Genomic DNA, 22,673 nt, shown 5'->3' on the forward strand with positions numbered 1-22,673 from the left:
TGTGGAACCGCACCTTCAAGGCTGTGCACAAGTCTGCCTGCCTACATTTCTTCTTTGATCTTCCACACATCATCTATATGTCACTCTTCTCTCCTATGTGCATACTTTACCCGCTCCCATTTTTGGTTTCTTCTCTTTCTTTTCAAGCCACAGCACACACTCGGAACTTTCTCTCATCACATATGCCAAGTGCTTTCCTCCACCTGCAGATCCCTCTTCTTCCCTTAAGACCCAGTTCCATGTAGCTTTCTACAGTCAGTGCCACACACACATGCTGTCTCCACTCATTCTTGACGTTGGATGATTATCCCATTTATTGCATCTTCATGAATTAGGGATCCTCAAGGCAGGGACAAGGGCAATATTTTTAAAAGTGACTAGTGATTTGGGGTGACTCCATTTTGGGGGCCCAACGTGAGATACTTTAAAGGGGCCTGATTTTCAGAGGATGGGCACTAAGTACTTTCTGAAAATCAGGCTCCTTTTAAGGTGTCTCAAGTTGGACCTCCAAAAATTTGGGCACCTGAAATCACAAGTCACTTTTGAAAACCTTGGCTGTCTGGGTTTTTTTACATGTTTAAAATATCATTTACTGTGTAAACAGATAATAAAAATTATTAGCTGTGTCAAGACATCTGTTTGGGAACGTTTAAGAATAACTAAATCTGCCAAAGTGTAGTGAGGTGGCTCTCAACCTTTCCAGACGACTATACCCTTTTCAGGAGTCTGATTTCTCTTCTGTAACCCCATGTTTCACCTCAATTAAAAACTACTTGCTTAAAAAATCGGACATAAAAATACAAAAGTGTCACAACACACTCTTACTGAAATATTGCTTACATTCTCATTTGTACCATATACTTATAAAATAAATAAATTGCAATATAAATATTGTACTTACATTTCAGTGTATAGCATATTGAGCCGTATAAACGAGTCGTTGTCTATATGGCATTTTAATTTGTACTGACTTCACTTGTGCTTTTTATGTAGCCTGTAATAAAACTAGGCAGATATCTAGATGAGTTGAAGTACCCCCAGAAGACTGCTGTATATCCCCAGGAGTACACATACCCCTGCTTGAGAACCACTGGATTAGATGACCAACTGGAGGTCACTTCCAATCCTAATCAATCTGGATTTTGTTTTTTTTACATGTATACACCAAGGAAGGAGTTCCCCTTTCCAAGCAGCAGCTGCTGGAAAGAAAGAACAGGAGTAAGGCTATTGGACTTCTCCTTTTGCTCTATTGACACAAATGGCCAAAGATAGCTGAATGCTAAGGAAGCCTTCAGCAAAGCTGCAGATTGGAGGTTCCACTATCACTTACGGTACTGGAGAGCAGGAGGAGGTCATCTCTGGGGAACGAGGCTGGGGTGGAGGGGGCAGGGGGGAATCAAGGATCTTTATTCAACATTATTTTACAGCTTTTGTGCGCCTGGACTGATTTGTTGTGGGAGAGCTGCTGGAGACAGTAGATTTGGCACTGGCCATGACAGCTGAGAGCCAAGAGAGAAATTCTATGCCAGTTCAAACCCTGGCTTCATTCTTTCCTTTGCCCCCCCCCCCTTTGAAGGACAGAAGAGAAAAAAGGGGAGAGAGAAACTTGCAATGAAAACCAGAGCACTGGGTTAATGAAGCCCATGCAGGCTGCAATAGACTGGAAAGATACACACGAGGCACTTCCTGTACCATCTGGCGTGCAGTTCTGCTGCTGCCCTTACTTCATAGCTTAAAAGGAATAAGCAAACAAGTAAAACTTTTTAAGAGATTCCAATTGCGAAACACAAGCTATGAATCTGTCCACTTATTCCCTTCCCTGTTTCCCCACCTCCCTCTTCTTTTCCTCAAGCCTTTTTCAATTCTCATGCCTATCTGTGAAAATGTACACTGCCTTGTCAGGTTTTCAGAACTGACTCATTTCACCTGGTTGCTGCTTAAGAGGAGTTGGGGCCAAAGTTATTACATTTATATTGTAATTGCTTAACCTTCCTTTACTCAGAGCCATAAAGTAGTACATTTAGTAGCAACAGCAAATGACCCATCTTTATTCCATGGTTTGTTTAAAATCTGGCCTGTACTGATATGGAAGCAGGGAAGTTTTAGGTGAGCTGAGCTTGTTCAGTGATTTTTTTAAAAGTTCAGTAACAAAGGGTTGGGCATGTTTCTCTGTGTTTTGCATTCATTGTGCATTTGTGATGCTCATTTTTCCTGAGTGGGGTGAAAAACGCTGTCTTGGGGTCAGCCCCCCCAACTTGTGAAAATCATCATATCTCAATTGAAATCAATGGACCTATGACAATTGACACCAGTTGAGGACGTGATCCCCTGGCATAAAACCTCGCAAGCTAGTGCTGAAGGAGATTTTTTGATGGTTCATGGGTTTGGAAGAACATTATCTCATTATAAACATTCCTCTTCAGCCGCTCTGATCAAGCAATCCCCTTTCTTAGGATGAAGAAGCCAAAAGAAATGTCAGCCAGCCACAACCAAAATCTTTTGTCAAGTAGGATGAATAAACTCTGGATTCTAGTTAATTTTGAGGCACCTGTCCAATGAAAACCTACACCTATCATTCTGTAAAATGTATGTTCTCAAGGTGAAGTTCGCAAACAGGATACAAGAAGTTTTCCATCAAACACACTTGTGTTCCAAGACTGTTTCAGTCTTTTATGTTAATATTCATTTGTGGTACTGGCAGGACTAAAGCTGAGTATTTTTTGGTTCACTGGCGGTTCTGAAATAAAAACTTTCAGGTTAAACAAAACATTTTGTTTCAATTTTGGGCATTTGTTAACATTTTTAAATAACATTAAAGGAAATTTTGAAATGAAAAGTCAGTTCAAACAGAAACATTTCCTTTCATAACTAACAAAATGAAACATTTCAATTTTTTTTACAATTTGTTTAGGGTTTTTTGACCAAAACAAATCAGTAAAATTGACACAAATTCGCAAAGTGTTTCAGTGTCACCAAATCTGTATTTTTGTCAAAAAGAGTCTTGGTCAAAGGTTTTTGCCAGTTCTAATCAGAACAACCAGGAAGATGCAGCTTGTCCAGTAGCTTTGTCAGTGTTAGCTGTTGAACTACTGATTTTGGCCTGACTTGCCAGTATTAATTCCCAGCTGTCTTAATTCAGGCAAAGCAAAGACCTTCAAAAAGTGCATTATTTTTATGAATCTAAATGGTGACCCTCAAACTGATCAGAAAGAACTACATTCTGTGAAGATCAGCAGGTTTTACGTGCCTTCGTTTCCCTAGGAAAGGTATGTCTTGTGAGTGTTAGAGCTATTATATATACTTTTAAAATAAAGTAGTTGGCATGACAACAGGTCAGATTTTCAGCCTGGTTTTCACTAGGCCTCCTCTTCCCATCTGAAAAATTTCAGGTGCAAATAACTACAAAAACAGTGAAGATCATTTGAATTCTATCTACTTGATTCCATTCACAAATTAGGTACACAGCTGCCCAAATAACCCTACCTGCAGTGCAGACACAAATTTGTAAGCCCCAATTTTGAGGATGCAAAAAGCAAGACCAGCTTTTGAAAAACTAGAAGACTAACAAAGAGCTGAAAGAAAGCAGTGATAGGCAGACCACAGAAAGTTTGGTGGCTCAGTTTGGATGTGTGGTTTGTTTAAGCACCTAAATGTTCAGATGCTTATCTAAAGCTATCCAGACTTTTTTGGTCCACAAATATTGGGCTGGACATCTGATAACCAGCTTTCTTGATTTCTGGTACTTTCTGTTTCCCACCAAGCTGGAAATACCACAAGGACAGTCTTTCTTTCACAGTATTTTGGCACTTCTGCTTCTTGTTCCAGCTGGGACCAGGAAGTGCAGAGGTGAACAAAAAAGAAAAATAAATAATTGGGAAAAAAGTTAACTGAATATTTTTTTTATCTTACAATTTTTTTTAAAAAAATCAGCCTGGGTTTAATTTGCACATTAGGCAAAGGTCTGGGTCATTTCTTACTTTAGTTAAGCCAGTTCACTCCTCCTTAACAGAAACATTGTTCCTTTAAGAAGCTTCAGTGACTTGCTCCAATAATAGAAAAACAACATGAAACAATCAAAATAAAGCTATTGAAATTATATCAAGTTGGGATAAAACAATAACACTCGTCCTTGTCATGGAAGTGCAGCCCTGTGTTCTATGAATGTGTCAGGGCTTGTGGTGTATTACATCTATTTGTTTTCTTTGTTCTTAACCCCTTTGTTCCAAGGGTCAGGATATCCTGATGCTAAGTGCTCCTGCAAAATAACATTACAACAACAATGGTATAACACTTAGGGAGCACTTCACTTTTTTCAAACCAGGGTCACCTGAAAGCACTAACTAGTTAGATCATATTCAACAAATATGCTAATAATACAGCACCACGACCCACATTAAAAATAACCATATTTTTGAAGAACCTTGCTGTCCCTAGTCTGAAGTGGGAACAGTAAGGTAAACATGGCAAAGGATGCTAGAACAGTGGAAATATCATGCTGCTCCTGCTGATGTTGGCATAACAAGGAAAAACTTGTGCATTCTGTTTTTTATACTTAAGGATGTTAACTTTCAATCCATTCACTTGGATCTTCTTCCCCCTCCTTCCTGATGAAGGAAGATCCTGTTTGTTTGCCAGTTTATTTTCCCATCTGTAAAAGAAATGGGACACTGAATTTAACCAGGAAAAAGTGAGTCTATTATCTATGGATATGAGGAAAAATTAAAATGCATATTAAAATTCCCATTAAGTGAACTTTCTGTGGTTTTATCCAAAACAAAAAAGTAGATGGTATTGTAAGGTGCCCCCACTACATCAGTTCCTTCCTGCACCCCTAAACAAGCGTCAAGGCTCAATGATAACCCAGCACTAAAAGGAATATAGATTAAGAGTGCAGACTGTATCAGAACAATGAAAATGCCAGACAAAATAAAGGGTCCTGCTACATGGGGATGTGAAACAAAAGGGAGAAAAAGAGATTGTTCTAACATCTGTCTAACAAACAATGCTCAGACATGTTTAAAAACGTCCCAGTAACCCCATTTGCTGGTGAAAGTGCTACGGCTACAATACCCCACCACATTTCTGTGTGTGACGGAACTGTTCAGAGCAGACACCAGGCATCTTTTGTCTTGTCTTTAAAGGTTGGTGATAATAATTGTCTTCTGTGTACAATCAGTGATAGCCACCAGTTAGTGTCCTCGCATGAACTTATCTTTCAGTCAGGTGGAGCTTTGCACCTAGCAGCCAAAATAATAAGTCCACAGTGGGACCGCCCATGGAAAAGTGGAATTTCAACAACTTAATTTCCCTTGCCAGTCAAGCCCTGGGATTTCTTTCTTTTGTTTTTATGATTATTTTTCTTCAGAAATGGAATTTAAAACTAGAGCAGTTTGTTAAGATTACACAACAGCACCAGACTTGTGAATGCAGATCTTACTGCTTTCCTGATTCATTTCTTTCACAGTTAGCTTTGGAATGTGAATCAATGTTATTTCCCTTGCAGCTGAAGGGCAGCTAAGGTTACAAAGGGATTTGACTAATAGGCCAAAACTCCCTTTGGGTTTGCTGAGAACCAAATGACAGAGAGGAGGAAGAAGACGGAGGTGGGTGGGCAGGAAGCCTGTTTAATTGCATTACTGTGTAGATAAATTCAAACAGCCTTCTTAATATCTTCATCATAATGCGGTCATTAGTGGAAGGGAGGGATGGACTTCTGCCAGTCTAGCCAGCGAGAGGCAGCTGTGAACTGGTTCTGCTGGGCTACTCAAGCTTCTCTCTGTTTACTGAGGGCTGCCTTAGGCTGCAGGGCATGATTTGGTGAAGCTCTTCTCTTTAATAAATCAGCACCTGTTTACCTGATAGCTCCTGATAACAAACCCATAGATGAAAGTGTTTCTTCACTGCAAATTCCAACATCTTGCAGTAGGGTAACAATTCCTGAAAACAAACAAACAAGCAAGCAAACAAAAGAATAAGAGAAAGAGGGAGGAAAAGAAAATACCTCACTGGCTTCTCTCCCACACACACTTTTTTTTTTTTTTTTTTTTGGCTGATGTTCCAGCTGTAGCCTGGGATTAATTAAGTGTTGTAACTTGGAGCCTGAGACAGAGGGAGAGTGAAAAAAAAAAAGCATCTATTTCTTAATCTCTGAGGAGGAAGAAGTACAGTAACTGCTTCAGCTCACTCACCAGTGGGAACCCTTGGAAAGCACGTCTCTCCACCGTGTTTGTCAAGAGGCAGTGAGGCTGCAGAAGCCTTTCCCTTAGTTGTGGGGGCCCATTTTGATTGTTTTCATTTGTGTCTGGCTGTGAAGTATGTCCCTAGTCCAATAGCAGGAGCAGCCCTTTCTGGAGAGCAAAGGACAGGATGCCTGTACTAGACAGGTTTTTTAATTCAACAGAGCTGGGCAGGCGGTGGAGGACAGGGGAAGAGCCGATGCCCTTTCCCATGGGCAGCCTGCCCAGCTACCAGCCGGGGATCCTAGCCTGTGAGTTGCCTGAGATGATCAGGATGGTAAAGCTCATTTGGAAATCCAAAAGTGAACTGCGAGGGACCAAGCAAAGAGGGATTTTGGAAAATGAAGATGCTCTGGGCAGTTTATCAGGTACATTTAATATGTTCTGTAAAAGGTGTAATCTCATCTAATCATGCAAGCTGCTGGTTTCATAAAGTGGGACTCAAGCACCTAAACTGTGTGTGTGCATGTGTACAGGGAAAGGCAGTGGCTGAGAGGAGAAGTGTGGAGCTCTGGAACTTAAGGGTTGTGACTGACATACTAATGTATTGAAATCCTGTACAGCAGTCTGCACCCACTCGCTCGGGGGAGTACCTGTTTCATGACAGGCAAGTGAAATAACAGGGTTATTTTCACCGTCCACCCTGATGGTAAACAGCAGGCGAGTAGGATTTGTGCCTGGCTGATCAATTTGTATGACAGCTTTGTAAAGCTGCTCTAAAAATATATATGTATTTAACATAGGTTTTGAGCACAGCCACCTTATTGAAAAATGTAATAGTGCCATCAGGAATTCTAAAGTCCCAGTTTGATTGTGTTTGTAGAGGGTCTAGGAGCCAGGTCCACTTTTTGAGAATACCACAGTATTTCTTCTGTGTGGTCACAAAAATTAAAATCCAGAAAGGAAGGCTATGGTGAAGGCTTTGATCTGTGCCTCAGGAGAGCTGGGTCCCATGGCCAGCTCTGCCACAGACTGCCTGGATGATCTTGGACATGTCAGTTGGGACCGGATTTTTAAAGGTATTTAGGCACCTCTAGATTCAGGTAGGCACCTAATAGAATTTTCAAAAGTACCTAGGTGCCCAACCCTCATTGAAATCAGTTCAGTAAGGTTTGTAAGTAGGTGCACAACGTTAACCACATGAATAACCTCAGTTACTTCAAAGTCAAGGGGAAGACTCGCATTGGCTTCAGTAGACTTCAGATGAGGCCCTCTGTGCCTTGGTTTCTCATCTGCAAAATGGGATTAATAACACTTCCTTTCTCCGTTCTTGTGTTACAATCTATTTAAATTATGAACTCTTCGGGGCAGGGACATGTAAATACAGTGCCTAGCACAATAATGGCACCCCCGTTGCAATCAGAAGCCTTAGGTGCTACCATAATGTAAACAATAAGCATAAATATTAGCACTTCATGAGAAACCATCCTGTATGTGGAGTAAGTATGCTGTGAATATTCCAGAATCCATTATAAAGAGTTTATCACACAATATGGATTACTTGAGTAGTACAGGGCAGGGTATGTGACATGCTAATGAGCTGGGGAATGACTGGGCAAGGCAGATGTAGCCAATCGTCTGTGTCTCATCCTTAAATATTCCTGTTAAAAAACTATATAATACAAAAAGTGCTTAGCTCATTTTCATTCTGGAAGTGGTGAGGGAGAGAAAAGTCTGTCAACTCCAGAGAAAATATAAAACCTTCCTTCTTCCCTGAGTGGGAACCACCTGTGACTGGTAAATTAGAAGAAGTCTTTCTACAAAGGTTGAGCTGGGTAAAGGAAGAGTCTTGATGCTGCATTAAGTGTGTAAAAATGAGATGGGAAGGCAATGGAGCAAACTGATGGGATTGTGATGTTTGCGTGGAAACTGGGAACTGAATGCTCAGAAGAATGGATTTTGGTCAAAGAGAAATGAACTGATGATTCATCCACATTTTTCATGCGAGTAGTGCTGGAAATATTCAAAAAAGCCACCTAGGGAGAAAATATAATCACATCACGTTCAGTGCAACTGTCATTTATTTAATGAGCAAGGTTCACCCTCAGACTTCTGGAGGCATCTCTGGGTGTACGTTTAAGAGCAGGTGGAGAATAGTGGGTTGTGGGAGGACAGTAAGAGAAATGTAACAAAATTTTAAAAATATAAAGAAAGATTATAATATTCATGGACCCTGATGCTTCTACCAGCAGGATGTGAGTAATTCCCATTGACTCAAATAGATATTACTAATATCCTGTGAAATCTGGCCTTATGGTGCCAATTCTACTGTGTTACCCCAGTGTAAATCCAGACTAACTCCTGAACTCAGTTGATTTACATCACTGAGAGAACAATATGACTCCATAACTTGAAACAGTTTACAAATCAATCCCCCACATGATGAAGTTGACTTGGGAGGTTGGTTCTTTTTTTTTCCCCCTCCCCACAGCAATTGTCATGGTGGTTTCCCATTTTGTTCAACAGTGGATTCCTCCATTCGGGACTGTATGTGGGGAAGCCAGGAAAAGTCTGTCCAGTTAGAGGGGATCTAAACACTAACTCAAAAAGCATCTGCCTCCCTTACCTTCTCTGCCTCCCCATCCTTCCCCACAGTCATTTGGAATCATCAGTGGCGTGAAGCACTAGCGCAACTTATTCTTGAAAAAGCGACTAGTGCCAGAATGGATGGTGAGGCACCATGGTACACGCCTGGCTTGCTTTTTGCCTCACATAGAGAACCATTATTTCTGGCAGGGGGGGTGGGGGGAGTCATCTGATAGCTCGACAGACGCGGCAAAAACGTGTCAGCTGTTGGATACTCCGCTTCATAGCACTTGCCAAATTAAGGGTGTTCTCATTTAAATTCTGACCTGTCCTCATGGTTACTCATCCTACATCACGTTATCTGAGGTTGTATTTTCTTATCATAGCTTATGAGGTGAACTAAGAGAAACTTGAACAAAAATAAGATAAAACGTTGGGACATTTTGGAGGGAACAGGAAGTTGTCAGGATTTCTGCTGTATTTTAAAGATTGTATTGTGGCGGTTCCTCACTTAACGTGGGCTGAACACAACCTCCCGCAACTAAGCCTGAGTGATCAGACTAGACTCCTAGACCTTAAATCCTGGGCCCCCTAACAAGAGACACTCCTCTGAGTCCTGCAGCTCTTAGGGCCCTCCATAGCAATCAAGGAATATGCAGGATCTGGATCCTCTTCTCCCCTGCCCCCCCATTACAGTGTTTGCTACACATTACATAATTGTATCGAGAAGATTAATCGGCAAAATCTCTGGTGAGATTTTCCTTCGCGAATTTTGAAAATCAGATCATTAGCATGCTCTTGCCAGCTTTAAGAGGCACTGCAATGATATCTGCTATGTCTGCAGACCTTGCTTTCCCTCCCTGCCCCTTGCCAGTTGTTGCTTAGTAATTTTTTCATCCAAATCCCTGTCCCCACTAGCACAGACCTAAACCCCATATGATTTTTGGAGATGAGTGTCTCACTAACTGTGATAAAAGCAGGTTAGCACATCTACATTATCTCTCTACCAATATGCTAAACAAAATTAAGAACTAGAGATGGTGGAATAATGAAATGCAATTAATTTGAGGATGGGGAGGAGGGAAAATGGTAGAATTAATCGTTATTCACAGTGTTTGCAGTGGATCAAATAATAAGAACATATATTTGCAAATAATTTTTGGAAGAAAAATGCCAGAATGTGATCAGTTCATTATTTGGACTGAATAACTCAATTAGCTCTATCTGGCACCATGATTGAGACAGACCCTTCCCTACCCAGCACAGTTTGAACACAGTTTAAGTTTTTTAGTCTATAGAAGAAGGCTGCATTACCCAGTTTTGAACTGTTCTCATTTTCTCCCACCCTCGCTTTAATGTTCTGCGTAACTATCCTTTCTTCTCTGGGGTCGCTCTCTCTCTGGGCTTGTTTATATGGTTGAGTAATGAGCACTTTGGGGGTATGGTTTCTAAAGTACACTAATGGGTTGCACATTAATTGGTCTGTGGAGATCCAGTTTGTGTGCACTAAATGTTCCCTAGTGCGTTTTAACATAGTTTCAAACAACATTATGTTAAAGCATATTAGGAAGTATTCAGTGCTCACCAGCCTGGTCTACACAGACCTCATTTACATGCTGCACTTTAATTGATTTATAAATCACACCCCTGTACAGCACATTACCCCACTCTGTAGACAAGCCCTATCACTCACACGGACACACGTGCACACACATGACATCTCCTGAGGGGAGACTGCTACAATACTTAAATTCTTCAGGGCCCTCCAGACACCAGTGTTCATGCGATTCTGAAATGATTTTTGAAAGCTTTCTCACCTCCCTTCCTATTTCTCCTTCTCACGGCAACTGTCCTCTCAGAAATGTAGGCCCTGAGTCACACATGCATAATGTTCATCATTATCTGCCTCATGAGTCTGCCTCATTTAAAGAGGGAGAACAGTAATTAGAGACACCCACAACGTCTGCTTCTGGTCCATGCCAAATCCTGCAACTAAGATAATTTCTGCTTCTCATTGGTTTGCCCATGGCCTCCCTCTTTGAATCCACTGTCTCCTCCTTCTTCACTGAATCACTTTCATATTTAATGTCATTGCCCTTCGGGCCCTAAATAACTCTTCCCCTGCTTTTCTCTTATCACATTCCCCCCACCCTCAACTGTCTCTGCTCTGCCAGTGATGCCAGCCTCAGCAAACCACTTGTCCACTTTTCCCACAGATGTGTCAGCTTTTCCTTCTATGCTGACTTCTCTGCATGGAAGGTCCTTCCTGAGCTAGTCCACAAAGCCACTAGCCCCTCCTCTTTTAAATCCCGCTTGATGACCAACTTCTTCTTTGAAGCGAAAGAAACATGTTAACTAGCATTCTGCTTATTGCTTTTGTCCATTTATTTCATCAGAACCAAACATTTTTGCCCCACCGTGCTGTGCAATATTGTCCTGTCCATCCTTCCAACCTCACCATGTTGTTACTTTCTTGTTCAATCATGTCCAAAATCTGTTTGTAATCTTACCAGGTCAGGGATCTTGATATACCTTTTGAGTGCCATTACAATCATTAGTCATTGAGAGGAGACCCTCCCTACACTTTGGGGGCACGGCTATGCTAATTTTGCAGTTTGAACCAGTCAGATGCTGAGCACCCCCATTGAAGTCAACAGGAATTGAGTGTGCTCAGCACCTTACTAGATCAGACCCTTTAATTCCCCCTTACATGTACCTACAACATAGTAGATAGTTCCAATGTTTTGTCTCAGCATTTGTTGAGTTCCTTACACTTTTCCTTGGACTGAAAACAGCTTCAGTTGTGCAACACTGAGCTATGCACCGCAGGCAGGAAGGCTGCTTACTACATTTATTTCTGAACAAATCAGGGAACATTGAAACTTGCCAAATGTGTTACATTTACTGGGGACAAAGAAAATTAGTTTGCTTGAATCAAGGCTAGCTAAGGGCATTTAACTTGAGTTCTGGCCATGAAACTACATTCAGTTAATATGATCATTTACTGTGGTGGAATTACCAACACTTTGGAGGCATGGAATATTTCTTTCTACATACTAGTAAAGTTACCGCACTGTATAAAAGTTTATTAAAAACAATGAGGAAGATTCACATGCAATGTGCATTTTTACAGTATATAGGTGATTTAAATGATTTAAAGATACAGGCCAAATCCAAAAGCCTCTATTCACTTTTTACTCAGTCCTCAGATTCAGTCCTTACTCAGGCAAAACTTCTATTGATTTAAAAGGGAGATTAGGAAAGTAAGAACTAGAACTGAGCAAATAGTGGAGGGAAATTATATGCAAATATTTTCACAAATTCTGAATGGCTTTTCAGTTTAGTCATGCTGGCATCCAATTTTTGTTTGCATTCCCATGAACATTTGTGCAAACTGAATTTTGTTTGCAGGAGTGTTTGGAAAAGCTCTTTGGGCAGCTGTTTAACAGTGCACACACACAATAGAGGAAAGGAAGAGAAGATGAATATAGTATACAGTTGAAACTCCAGGATGTATTTAGGTAGACAGAATGTAATTATCCAAGCTGGATTTTGGCCAAGGCCTGGGAGTTAATGCCTCAGTGTACTAAAAGAAAACCCCAAAAAACAAAGAAGTGACAGCGAATTTAATATGTCAACTCAGAGCACCTGTTTAAAGAATAATCTAAATATTAATAGGCCAGATCCTTGTATCGTTTAACTTTGTGGAGCTCCATTGTCTGCCTATGCTGGAAGAAACACAGGAGACACTGGATGTGGTTTAATTAGACCACAACTTTATTCTTAAATGTCTGGGAGTACCTGGCAGATAAAATTACGTAGGCCAGGTAATTCCATAATCCATTCAATATATACCTGGGTCCGACAGCACTCTCTCTTACCCACCCTGGTTCCCAGCCAACCCACTGCTGGGACCTCACCCCTTGAATGAGGGTTAAGGGGGGCTGTAAAGGGGGCTCGTGTTGGCTCCCTGCCGTACCAGTTGTAGGAGCCCTGAGTCCCCTTTTGTTTTTGCTCCTTTAGAGAATACCTCCTTGAAACTTTTACCAATCCATTTTATCTGATCACTGTACCCCTTTCCTATGGAGTACCTGCACTGGACATCTGCCCCATGTTTACATAACGAGTTGCGACATCATAGGTAACTCCCAGTTCATGTTCTCACCAGCAAAACCTCCATGAACTGCTGTGGGGAAGCTGGAAAAAAAACCCACTTCACCTTGGCCAATCTGGCAGTGAGGGGAAAATTTCCTTCCCAGCCCCTGAGAAAGAAGCAACTAGTGCAGTGCCAACAGCAGACCCTGACAAAACCCGGTATTTCACCACTTCCATGGATGGTAGGGTGGGTGCTGCTCTGCCTGGTGCAGGTAAAAGAGAGCATTTCTTGCACCAGCATGGACCTATATAGTCCCCCCTCTCTTCGGGTCACCTGGGTGGGTATGCCACTGACCACAGCTGCAACAGAAAGTCACTCTCTGACTCTCTAGCTCTTAAAGGGGCAGATGCCTTTTCCAACAAGCCGGACAATGGTCCCCACTGCTTAATGTGTGGTGAGGTCATTACCCGTAATGTAGCTATGCTGATCTGACCCATTGTTTCTTATTCTTTTTCAAAAGGAAAAGCTACTTCATTTCATTATAAGCCAGCTGTTCTTCCTAGTTTTGTTTCCAAGCTGCTGACAAAGTTGGATTGTTTATACCCATAATTTACCCCTTTTCCTTCACCTTTCCTTAAAATTTTAATTTATTTACCAATATGAATTGTGTGAAAATTTAGGTTACCAGCAGGATGAGTGATTGCTGAGTTATAGGTGTGCCCAGCTATAGATGTCTCCATTCTCTCTGAGCCATCATTTATTTGGTGGGAGAGCTACAAAAGCAAAGCATATTGCTTGGGATGGACTTGCTGATGTGCCATTTCACTTCTTGATTTTTTTATTTGTAAATGCTGAATAAAGAGTGCATTACAACATGTGCTTAAAAAGGTATGAGGCAAAATTGACGAACTGGTTTAAGAGCCGGCAAAAATATGCTTTTGAAGCTTCTTGCACGAGGGGCTATAAGCTACAGAACCTTCTCTTGCTGACATTTTGGAAAGTGTGTACTTTACTTTCAAGATGCCACAAGAAAATTATATCCCTGAATATTAACTTTTCCCTTTTATTGTAGTCCATTCCTCTCACTCTTTCAATCTCCTGAAGTCTTTCAAACTAGGTCATCCATGAGTACCACATCAGCACACCCAAACTATTGACTTTGTACAAGATGATCAAGTTTAAGGAGGAATTTTTATGTATGGGTGAACAGGCTCAAATAAGAATGTCTCATGCTTTCATCTCTAATTCAAATCTCTTTGGGATTTTTGAAAAATTTCAGTTGACTTCAAGTTCATTTTCTTTCATTATTTACCATATTCATGCACCTAGACACTCATCATAATATGGGAACAACTTTGTTCCTGCAATCTGGCCAGGACAAATCTCTAAAACCCAACAAGAAAGTCTCTTGTGAGCTTTCCAGCCTAAGGCTCCAATTCAGCAAAGCGTTTATGCATGTGTTTAACTTTAAACACGTGAGTGATCCCATCCCCTTTCAGCAAAGAAGTCATGCCTGCCTCAGTTAAATTAAGGCTAAGCACATGTTTAAATACTTTGCTGAATCCAGGCCTCAGTTTTCAGACACAATCTGTTTGGATAACGCATCTCAACTTTTAAGATATCCCTAAGATTACTGTATTTGAAAGTGAACCGAGGAGGGAAATCTCTCTCTCTGTTAACCTTCTGGTTGTGACAACACCTTGTGTTGAGACACTTCCACTGTTTTGTAGATGGCCAATTACACTTTACAGCATCTTGTGAAAACATGAGACAGAACTCCCCTGGCTCTATCCTGTCCTGGACACAAATGCATACTGTACGAGAGGATGTTTGCCAATAACAGCAGGAACAAGGAGTGTGAACAGAGGGAAAAGGGAGGGAGGACAAGGGTATGTTTAGTGGTGTTGCTGCCAGGCCTGGCCAAAAGATACTTCTAGGCATCGGCAAAGGAGCGGAAGAACCCTTAGCAATTTCTAAAGATTATTTTAGTGTAATTTCAGGACATGCCATTTAAAGAGTGTTCTGTCAGAAAACAGAATTTTTGAAATTAGTTATTAGAAGTTGCCAGGATTCCTTTAAGCTCTGTTGTACAGAAACTATTCACAAACCAAGACATTACAAGCCTGATCCAAATCCCCCTGAAGTCAGTGATAGTCTTACCATTAACTTCAATGGGATTTGGATCAGGCTCAAAGTGCTTATTTGTGCGGTTACCACCCACTCTGCAGCGCTGTGCTGATGAAGCCATTCCTCCTGTCCTGGGGAGCTTCTGAAGAGGCTGGCGTGATTCCTCCCAGAGACCTCAGGCATGCAGAGCTTTGGACCTTTCCTTTAGGAGGGTGCAGAATGTTTCCGTCTCCACTCCTAAGAGTGAGGGAGTGGTGTCTGAACTCTGAAATCTCTGCTCTCCAGCTGTCCCTGGCCCTTGCATGGGGGGCACATGTCATGGGGAGGGAAGACTTGTATCCCCAGCTGCCCTTTGCTCACATCTGTGTGAGAGCTGGACACAAACAGGTACAGTTTACAATAGAGAGATGTGTTCTGGAGAACTCTGCCAGTACCCTGTGAACATGGAATGTATACCTTCATTCTGAGCTGATTAAGTGTTCTTTAGAGTCTCTGGATGCCTTTGGGAGTCTGGCTAGCTCAGAGAGCCGAGAAACAAAATATTCCAAATAACTCAGATTGAGAAGATACTTCACAGTGTTATTTGACCCTTACTCTTGTGTGAACCTGTGATACATCATCACTTTCTAGTCTGCAGGAACTTATTGTATATGACTCAAAATGCTCAAAAGTTTTTTTCACTCAAAAAGGTATATGTTACAGAGACATTCCAAATAAGAAGTGTTCTGTAGTAGCTAGGATAAATACCTGAAAACCTCAGGTATTTAGTAGAGTAGAGTGCATTATTTCGAGCCCTCTGAATTTTTGACAGGAAAAAAAAGGCCTGAAGTGTCAAATCATTTAGTCCATCTGGAATATATATGGACCAAATTCTGCAATCCTTAATCAATAAAAACTCCCATTGACTTCGATGGTGGGTTTGTTCAATTAACAACTGCAGAATTTGGCCCTTTGGGGGTTGTTTGGACCTTCATGTTTTGGAGATTCAGTGCAGAGAAGCCCCGAGGTGCTTATCCAAACAGCTTGTGAGTTCACAACTTTGCTTATCCAAGTCTTTCCCAAATAGCCTGTGTGTTCAAAACTTAAGCTGGAAATCTTATAATTATAGGTTTTCGTGCAAGATTTTTTGTATTTCCTGCTTCCAGTCAGGCTAGAAATACTGCAGGAACAGCCGCTTTCACAATATTTTAGTAATTCCATTTCTGGTCCCAAATGGGACTGAGACATGCAAAGGGGATGAGAGAGTTAAGAGAACATTTACTAACTTCAGAAAAGGCTCAGATCTGATCCAGTTGGAGTCTTGAATGGAGGTTTGGGTCAGAGATTCCCCCCCAAACTGCTTCACTCAGCTTTCCTTACAAAATTGTTCAGGATAAAATCAAAGCTCATTGACAGTGACTCAAGTGTATTGAGCCAGGGAAGGAGAGAATTGCGAGAGAGATTGCTGGGTTTTTTGTACTGTACTGCTTGAATATTTTGCTCCATTCTTTCTCTTCTTTCTACAGGCAGTGGGGAAACGTATGTTACGTACTGTTCTCACTTGGGGACTAATGCTGCCCTTGAATAAAGCAACTAGGATGGTCGGATGCAATAATGTCAGTAGCTAGGGAGCCTTCCAAAAATGCCAGTTCAGTTTCATGTGGGAGAGGCACGCTGCATTTGTAATGAGTGTGCTGGTAAACTACGGAAGAAAAGACTGTGGGGAGGGGGAAGAAGTCCGTAAGGTGGGGGGACTATCACGAAGGTAGGTCTCAGGCCCAATATGACTACAGGTCCTGGTTAGACCGTGTCAGGCTCTAGCTCCGGCTTTAGGGGCACCCCAAAGAAGGTGTAGCGCAGAAACCCATGCTCTGTGAGAGTGCAGGCCAGTGGCCGGAGAGGGTTAAATTAGACACTGGAGCACAGGGCAGCACCGGAGGCAACTGTGTCTGGTCTAAAAGAAACCCAACTTCTCTGAGAAATGGCCAGCCAGCTCCAAACAGGACCCCCACGTCCCCTGAGGGCGGGACAGTGAGATGATAAGGGGATCCTGGGAAGTAGAGAAGAAGGAAAGGGAGACCTTGGGATGGAAAATAGGTGAAAAATCCGTAACGCGCTATGACATATTGCTGTTGACAAGCTAGCACGCTGTAGATTCACACCCTGGCTTACCACACACAAACTTGCTATGTAGACAAGCCATCAGGGAAAAGAGCAAAGGGGATTCAGAAGGGGGAAAAATAAGAAATAGAAAGGGTCAGCAGTGGAGGGAAGAGAGAGAGTGACTTAAGAGCAGGAAAGAGAAATATGGGACTAGAGAGGTAATATGAGAGCGTAACTCAGGAGGAAAGAGAAGAAAATGAACTTGTGGCAGATCAAAGGAGAGCTAGATGGGGAAGTCTGGGAGAGAAAGGGAAGAAATAGATTGGAGGAATCTGGGATGGAAAGAGTAGGGAACTTAAAAGAATTAGAAGGGAAGAAGAGGTAGGAAAGTATGTGTGGTGTTCCCAGGGAAAGTGATGTGGAAAGAGAGGTGGAGGAGACATTGGGAGAGGGGAGAGAGAACCACAGACAGAATGAAGGGGGCAGTAGAAGAATGCTGGTGCTTTGGGGAGGGAGCCCAATGACCTGAAAAGCTTGGGGAACTGGTTTTAAGTTGGGTGAGAATCAGGAGCAGTCAGGGCCCTTAACTGTGTTTCAGGCAGGGGATGCTTGGAATAAAATGTGAGTGTGTTCAGCCTTCGGTGGGTTTCTTTTTTGTCATGTTAATACATTGTTTTAAATGGAACATTTTGAAAAAAATGAAGGTGGGATGGTCTCTTATCCACCCTACCTTGGGTTTGTGAGGAGAAAAAAGGTTTGTTCTAGTCTCTGGTGGCAAGCCCTCACTGGTCTGCCTTTAATCCTATCAGCATGGAGAGTGGGGAAATTTTGCTTGTGTGTTGTCATCCCAGGACCTGTAAATCAAGGCTAGAGCACTGAAGAGGAGGTGAGAGAAGGGAAAGAAGCAGAAAGCAGAGCAGCAAAGAAGAGAGAGGAGTGGTAAGGAGACAAGAAAAGACAACGACGTGCCACATCGTTCAGTTTTTTTATGTTGCTCTCATTCCCCCTTTCTTGCCAACGTCAGAATGAGGCAGCAGTAACTGTGCTTGTACGTTTATATTGTTGTGCCCTATCCCACTCCACTCATGTCCAATAACTTTGGCCATTTATTGGGAACTGAAATTACAGCCTTGAATCAAGGGCATGGTGACACAGACAGGCAGAGCACTGTACAATTATGAATTGACTGGCCATCATGCTATAAAACTTTAAAGATTCCCTCCAAAGGGTTTCATTTGATCTCTCTTCTTTCCAGCTTTGTGCCTTACTGCCAAGTCGGGAGGAAAGGGGTCTAGTTAGTTTGGGTGTCTATGGGACTGGAGGAGGGGAATCATAGGGTGGGTGTGCTTTCAATAAGCAATCAAAATAACATGTGGAACATCCGGGTATGGTAATTGTGTGTACTACAGTAGCACCTAAAGGTCTCAGCCAAGGTCAGGGCCGCTGTTTTCAAACACAAAACTGGAGAGAGTCTCTGCCTTGAAGCGTTTACTAATTAAAGAAAAGATACAACCAATGAGAGAAAAAATCATGGGGGGCGGGGTGTTGAAAACAGGAGGGGGGAGCAGTAACAGGAGCATGCAGTCACATAGACAAGTGTTTACAATTAGCAGGGTTCAAGTAGAGATTTTTTTAAAAAATAGATAAACAGGAATATCAATGAGACCAGTAATCCCTGTTGGCTGTCAGCCTATCCAAGGTCAGTCAGCAGTTTACTCTAGGTTCATGGTAGATGTGAGTCTTAAGAAGGGATTTGACAGATAGACTTTATGGATTAGTTCCGAGAAGGCATTCCATGAATAAGGGGTGGAACAGAAGAAAGTCTGAAGTTGCTTGTGGAAGGTGTGATCTTTTAGATTATCTAAACCCCACCTTCTGCTAGGGATTTTCGGCATTTAATTTTTCTCCTAATCCTTATTTTTAATAAGGAGGATAGTTCTCTGGTTAAAGCATGAGATTGGGAGGTTTGAGATCAAGGTTCTCTACCAAGCTGTGTCATGGAACAGTGCCCTGACCTTGGGCAATTCATTTAGACCCTGTTTTAGCAAGGTCAATAGCAGATGAGTCTCTAAGCCCGGGTCTACACTAGGAGTTGAGGTCGATTTAAGCAGCGTTAAATTGATTTAACCCTGCACCCGTCCACACGACGAAGCCCTTTTTTTCGATTTAAAGGGCTCTTAAAATCGATTTCCTTACTCCACCTCCAACAAGGGGATTAGTGCTGAAATCGGCCTTGTTGGGTCAAATTTGGGGTACTGTGGACATAATTAGACGGTATTGACCTCCGTGAGCTATCCCAGAGTGCTCCATTGTGACCGCTCTGGACAGCACTCTTAACTCAGATGTACTGGCCAGGTAGACAGAAAAAGGCCCGCGAACTTTTGAATTTCAATTTCCTGTTTGGCCACGTGGCTAGCTGCAGGTGACCATGCAGAGCTCATCAGCAGAGGTGACCATGATGGAGTCCCAGAATCACAAAAGAGCTCCAGCATGGACTGAACGGGAGGTACGGGATCTGATCGCTGTGTGGGGAGAGGAATCTGTGCTATCAGAACTACATTTCAGTTTTCGAAATGCCAAAACATTTGTCAAAATCTCCCAGGGCATGAAGGACAGAGGCCGTAACAGGGACCCGAAGCAGTGCTGTGTGAAACTTAAGGAGCTGAGGCAAGCCTACCAGAAAGGCGAACAGCTGCTCCGGGTCAGAGCCCCAAACATGCCGCTTCTATGATGAGCTGCATGCCACTCAGCCACCACTACGCCAGCCGTGTTGTTTGACTCCTTCAATGGAGATGGAGGCAACATGGAAGCAGGTTTTGGGGACGAGGAAGATAGCTCACAACAAGCAAGTGGAGAAACTGGTTTTCCCGACAGCCAAGAACTGTTTCTCACCCTGGACCTGGAGGCAGTGCCCCCCAAACCCAACCAAGGCTGCCTCCCGGACCTGCCAGGCAGAGAAGGGACCTCTGGTGAGTGTACCTTTTAAAATACTATACATGGTTTAAAAGCAAGCATGTTTAATGATTAATTTGCCCTGGCATTTGCGGCTCTCCTGGATGTACTCCCAAAGCCTTTGCAAAAGGTTTCTGGGAGGGCAGCCTTATTCCATCCACCATGGTAGGACACTTTACCACTCCAGGCCAGGAGCACGTACTCGGGAATCATTGTAGAACAAAGCATTGCAGTGTATGTTTGCTGGCGTTCAAACAACATCCGTTCTTTATCTCTCTGTGTTATCCTCAGGAGAGTGATATAATTCATGGTCACCTGGTTGAAATAGGGTGCTTTTCTTAAAGGGACATTCAGAGGTGCCCGTTCCTGCTGGGCTGTTTGCCTGTGGCTGAACAGAAGAGTTCCCCGCTGTTAGCCACGGGGAAGGGGAAGGGGAGGGGGCTAGCCACGCGCTGGGGGGAGGCAAAATGCGACCTTGGAACAAAAGCACATGTGCTATGTATGTAATGTGAACAGCAAGGTTTACCGTGAAAGAGTGTACCCATTGTTCTATAAAATGTGTCTTTCTAAATACCACTGTCCCTTTTTTTACTCCACCAGCTGCATGTGTTTCAAGGATCACAGGATCTTCTCCTTCCCAGAGGCTAGCGAAGATTAGAAGGCGAAAAAAACCGCACTCGCGATGAAATGTTCTCTGAGCTCATGCTGTCCTCACACACTGACAGAGCACAGACGAATGCGTGGAGGCAGACAATGTCAGAGTGCAGGAAAGCACAAAATGACCGGGAGGAGAGGTGGCGGGCTGAAGAGAGTAAGTGGCAGTCTGAAGAGAGGGCTGAAGCTGAAAGGTGGCGGCAGCGTGATGAGAGGAGGCAGGATTCAATGCTGAGGCTGCTGGAGGATCAAACCAATATGATCCAGTGTATGGTTGAGCTGCAGGAAAGGCAGCAGGAGTACAGACTGCTGCTACAGCCCCTGTGTAACCAACTGCCCTCCTCCCCAAGTTCCATAGCCTCCTCACCCAGACGCCCAAGAACGCGGTGGGGGCTGTTGAATTACACAGCCCCTGTGTAACCAACAGCCACTCCACCCCAGAGGATTGCCCAAGCAACAGAAGGCTGGCATTCAATAAGTTTTAAAGTTTTAAATTTTTAAAGTGCTGTGCGGCCTTCTCCTTCCCTCCTCCACCACCCCTCCTGGGCTACCTTGCTAGTTATCCCCCTATTTGTGTGATGAATTAATAAAGAATGCATGAATGTGAAGCAACAATGACTTTATTGTCTCTGTAAGTGATGATCGAAGGGAGGAGAGGAGGGTGGTTAGCTTACAGGGAAGTAGAGTGAACCAAGGGGTGGGGGGTTTCATCAAGGAGAAACAAACAGAACTTTCACACCGTAGCCTGTCCGGTCATGAAATTGGTTTTCAAAGTTTCTCTGATGCACACCGTGCCCTCCTGTGCTCTTCTAACCGCCCTGGTGTCTGGCTGTGCGTAACCAGCAGCCAGGCGATTTGTCTCAACCTCTCACCCCGTCATAAACGTCTCCCCCTTACTCTCACAGATATTGTGGAGCGCACAGCAAGCAGTAATAACAGTGGCAATATTGGTTTCGCTGAGGTCTAACTGAGTCAGTAAACTGCACCAGCGCGCTTTTAAATGTCCAAATGCACATTCTACCACCATTCTGCAGTTGCTCAGCCTGTAGTTGAACAGCTCCTGACTACTGTCCAGACTGCCTGTGTACGGCTTCATGAGCCATGGCATTAAGGGGTAGGCTGGGTCCCCAAGGATAACTATAGGCATTTCAACATCCCCAACAGTTATTTTCTTATCTGGGAATAAAGTCCCTTCCTGCAGCTTTTGAAACAGACCAGAGTTCCTGAAGATGCGAGCGTCATGTACGTTTTCTGGCCATCCCACGTTGATGTTAGTGAAACGTCCCTTGTGATCCACCAGTGCTTGCAGCACTATTGAAAAGTACCCCTTGCCGTTTATGTACTCTCCGGCTTGGTGCTCCGGTGCCAAGATAGGGATATGGGTTCCGTCTATGGGCCCACCAGAGTTAGGGAATCCCATTGCAGCAAAGCCATCCACTATGACCTACACATTTCCCAGGGTCACTACCCTTGATATCAGCAGATCTTTGATTGCATTGGCTACTTGCATCACAGAAGCCCCCACAGTAGATTTGCCCACTCCAAATTGATTCCCAACTGACCGGTCGCTGTCTGGCGTTGCAAGCTTCCACAGGGTTATTGCCACTCGCTTCTCAACTGTGAGGGCTGCTCACATCTTGGTATTCTTGCGCCTCAAGGCAGGGGAAAGCAAGTCACAAAGTTCCATGAAAGTGCCCTTACGCATGCAAAAGTTTCACAACCACTGGGAATTGTCCCAGACCTGCAACACTATGCGGTCCCACCAGTCTGTGCTTGTTTCCCGAGCCCAGAATCAGCGTTCCACCGCATGAACCTGGCCCATTAGCGCCATGATGCCCACATTGCCAGGGCCCGTGCTTTGAGAGAAGTCTGTGTCCATGTCCTCATCACTCTCGTCACCGCGCTGACGTCGCCTACTCGCCCGGTTTCGCTTTGCCAGGTTCTGGTGCTGCATATACTGCTGGATAATGCGTGTGGTGTTTAATGTGCTCCTAATTACC

General features: G+C 43.2%; 1 protein-coding gene across 3 annotated transcripts in view; it reads left to right on the top strand.

Annotated features, from left to right (window-relative positions):
• Positions 1-22,673, top strand: part of PDE7B (phosphodiesterase 7B) — a 275,590-nt gene that overhangs the window by 148,647 nt on the left and 104,270 nt on the right. Inside the window, exon 1 of one of the 3 annotated variants that reach the window (XM_084622854.1) lies at positions 6,204-6,604. The exons of the other annotated variants lie outside the window; for them this stretch is intronic. Coding sequence (XP_084478980.1) covers positions 6,367-6,604 — 238 coding nt within the window. The 5' untranslated portion in view covers positions 6,204-6,366. Of the gene's footprint in view, positions 1-6,203; positions 6,605-22,673 lie in introns of those variants that run through there. 3 annotated transcript variants of the gene reach the window in all.

The sequence above is a fragment of the Lepidochelys olivacea genome, assembly GCF_965140295.1.
Source record: "Lepidochelys olivacea isolate rLepOli2 genome assembly, chromosome: 3".
NCBI lineage: Eukaryota > Metazoa > Chordata > Testudines > Cheloniidae > Lepidochelys > Lepidochelys olivacea.